Source organism: Centruroides sculpturatus, unplaced genomic scaffold (genome assembly GCF_000671375.1).
Source record: "Centruroides sculpturatus isolate CEXI.00-Female unplaced genomic scaffold, Cexi_2.0 scaffold2070, whole genome shotgun sequence".
In the NCBI taxonomy this organism is placed as follows: Eukaryota; Metazoa; Arthropoda; class Arachnida; order Scorpiones; family Buthidae; genus Centruroides; species Centruroides sculpturatus.
The window spans coordinates 720-3,412 of NW_019386187.1; the positions used below are offsets into that span (position 1 = coordinate 720).

At 39.5% G+C, this 2,693-nt stretch overlaps 1 protein-coding gene across 1 annotated transcript in view; it reads right to left on the reverse strand.

Moving 5' to 3' along the window:
* Positions 1–1,451: 1,451 nt before the first annotated feature.
* Positions 1,452–2,693, reverse strand: part of LOC111613988 (DNA-directed RNA polymerase I subunit RPA1-like) — a 41,116-nt gene continuing 39,874 nt past the window's right edge. Inside the window, exon 20 of the mRNA XM_023355346.1 lies at positions 1,452–1,746. Within this exon, the coding sequence (XP_023211114.1) occupies positions 1,669–1,746 (78 nt within the window). The 3' untranslated portion in view covers positions 1,452–1,668. The remainder of the gene's footprint in view (positions 1,747–2,693) is intronic.

Genomic DNA, 2,693 nt, shown 5'->3' on the forward strand with positions numbered 1-2,693 from the left:
AGCTGCAGCATTGATAGCAGCGCAGTACCGGTATGAAATCATCGATATTTACGTTTGCCCAGGAAAGTGATATACGTTTATTTGCTATAAGGGTGTTTCTAATTCTGGGGGATACAGACAAAACGATGTGCCGGCAATTTTCCCGGCATTTCCCATTTTTAAGGACAGTGCTGATCGTGCATTCCGCAGATATTTCTTCCTTGTCAAGGTCCCTCCATATATCGTTTTGACTTATCATTGCTTCCAAGATTTTTTCTTCTTGTATTGAGTTCGGTACATTTAGCAGGATGACTCTGGGTTTTTTCCCCTCTGAGGTCCTACAGTTTATCCTCTTTTCGATTCCTGGAAGCTTTTCAATCGCTTCCTTGAGCTTTTGGCAATCTTTTTTGTTTCCTACTCTTACACAAACTCCGTCATTCTTGACAGGCCGTACCAGTTTAACGTGTATACCAAGCTGATGGGGTTCCAAAGTGTTGAGGATTTCTGTTGTCACCTCTTTCATGTTAACTCTCGGGCCCTCCCCTGGGGGCTTGGGGTATAGTAGCACTGCATGATTCCCTCCAGGGCCGTCCATATGAAGTTTTGTGTTCAATGATTTGCTTATGACCCTTGTGGTGTGACTCGGTTTGTCCACTTTAACCATATCTGAATATAGTGGTTTAGATTCTGTTTTATCATTGATCAGCTTCTTTCTTGAGCGAAGCTCTCTGATAATACCATATGCCTGATTGAGGCAGCCGAATAGACGAGATACGCTGTTTCTTATTTCCTGTCGTTGTTTCTTTTTTACGGTACCAATAGCACGTTCCGGGCAGGCATCCATTACCCGGCCGAGGAGATAGCTGGCTTCCGTGAGCAGCTCCTCCTTGACATTCTCTGATGTCTTTAGCAGGCTGTCTTTGGTAGCTTTAGCTTCCTTCAATGTAGTTTCCTCTAAAGGTTCGGTGTTTATATTCAAATTGTGTGTAGTTTCTTCCATTTTGTCTCCCAAGTAGCCTATGTTGACTGCCTGGTGTTCGTAGAAAAGGTGATAGTTAAGAAGCTTTAGGAAGGACACAGAAAGTCGTTTGAACTATAGTTCGCTGGTTAGCCTGGCAGCGCCGATCGGCTAGATAAAGCTGAAGGCTTGAGTACCCGCCGATAGGCTGGACGACGCCGGAATGTAGATGGTTACTCCGATCGGCTAAGAAGCCACGTGTAAGAGACAAACGGCTTTGTTCTTCACCAGTTACCCTTGTTGCACCGTAGTTAGTAGCTCGTATTACTCAAAATTGTGTATACAGTTATGGTAGAGTTCTCTGTTAACGGTTTACAGTTGAGCCTGATCACAATGATACGATACGGGGCCCGCGATTAACACAGTTATGGCCGAGTACCCCGGTTTGCGTAACAGCGCAAAGATAGTTTATAAAAGTACAATAAATAAATAGAAGTACAATAAATAGCTCGATGTATAGAGCTTGAATTGTTGATTCCATTGATATAACGCACAAAAGAGACTACTCAATAGGAGCGAAGACCAGGTCCACGTGGTTCCCGGAGAACAATAGTCTTTGTTCTGATCCCCATAGAAAACGCCAATACTCCGTATGAGAGCTCCGGATTGATATAAAGTTTGTTAAAAGCACTTACGGTGTTCCTGTTGATCCTCTGTACCAACGATGATCCTTAGTTTAACGTTCGGGGCCCGCAATAGGCCCGAAAGTCTTCTATGATGATCTCGTTTATAATTCCTTTAAGAACGTCCTATACACAAAAACGCGCATATCATCTGAAAGTTCTCGTTGAGACGAATCCAGTGGTGTATATAAATCCATTCGTAACCCAAAAACACCTCCGATGGAACGATCGATAGTAAGAGCACAAATACACACAGCCCTCTCAGATCGCGACCCTAAGATTCTTCAGTAATATATATATAACTAGACAGCATAGCCAGTGCTTGGCAACTATTCTTAGACAAAAGGATCATAAAACAAATACAAAAATATTCAGAGGAGGAAGCCCAACACAAACTTGTAAACAAAGATCAGAAAATATCATTACAAAATAATAGATGCTTTTATTGGCGATATAAAAAAATAGATGACCTTATTTGAAATATTGTAGGCTCAAGGAACTTACGGAGCTAAAAACTTAGAAGTGGATAACTTGTAACCTTAAAATTTTGGACATTCCTTTTCTGCAGAAACTCTCTTTCAAAATGAGATTTTGTAATTATTGATGAATAGCTGTTCTCATCAAAAGCGTGACACTGCTAGACATGGCAGATATATGGCTAATGTTGGACAAATTGCTATAAACTTTTGGGTCATTCCTGACATAAAGTGAAAAAAACATGATAAATGCAAAGATAGATAAAACTTGTTTCCAGAGAATCATTAGATATACAGTAAAGCATGGTTTATCTGAATCAATTGGGGACTGGGGTTATTCGGAAGATCGATGTTTCGGATAACTGATTATGTATGAAAAAATATATTAATTTATCCCATCTTGACATTTTTCTCCATTGCGTGTCGCTTTGCGTTGAATTTTTGTCGATGTTAAGCCTAACAAAGACTATTGTATCGTTAAAAATTATTTTTTTATTTTGTATGAACAAAATAAATATATTGAAAAATATAAAAACAATAAAAAATTATACTTCAGAAGTTAATTTAGTATCAAAAACGTAAAATATTTGAGTAGCC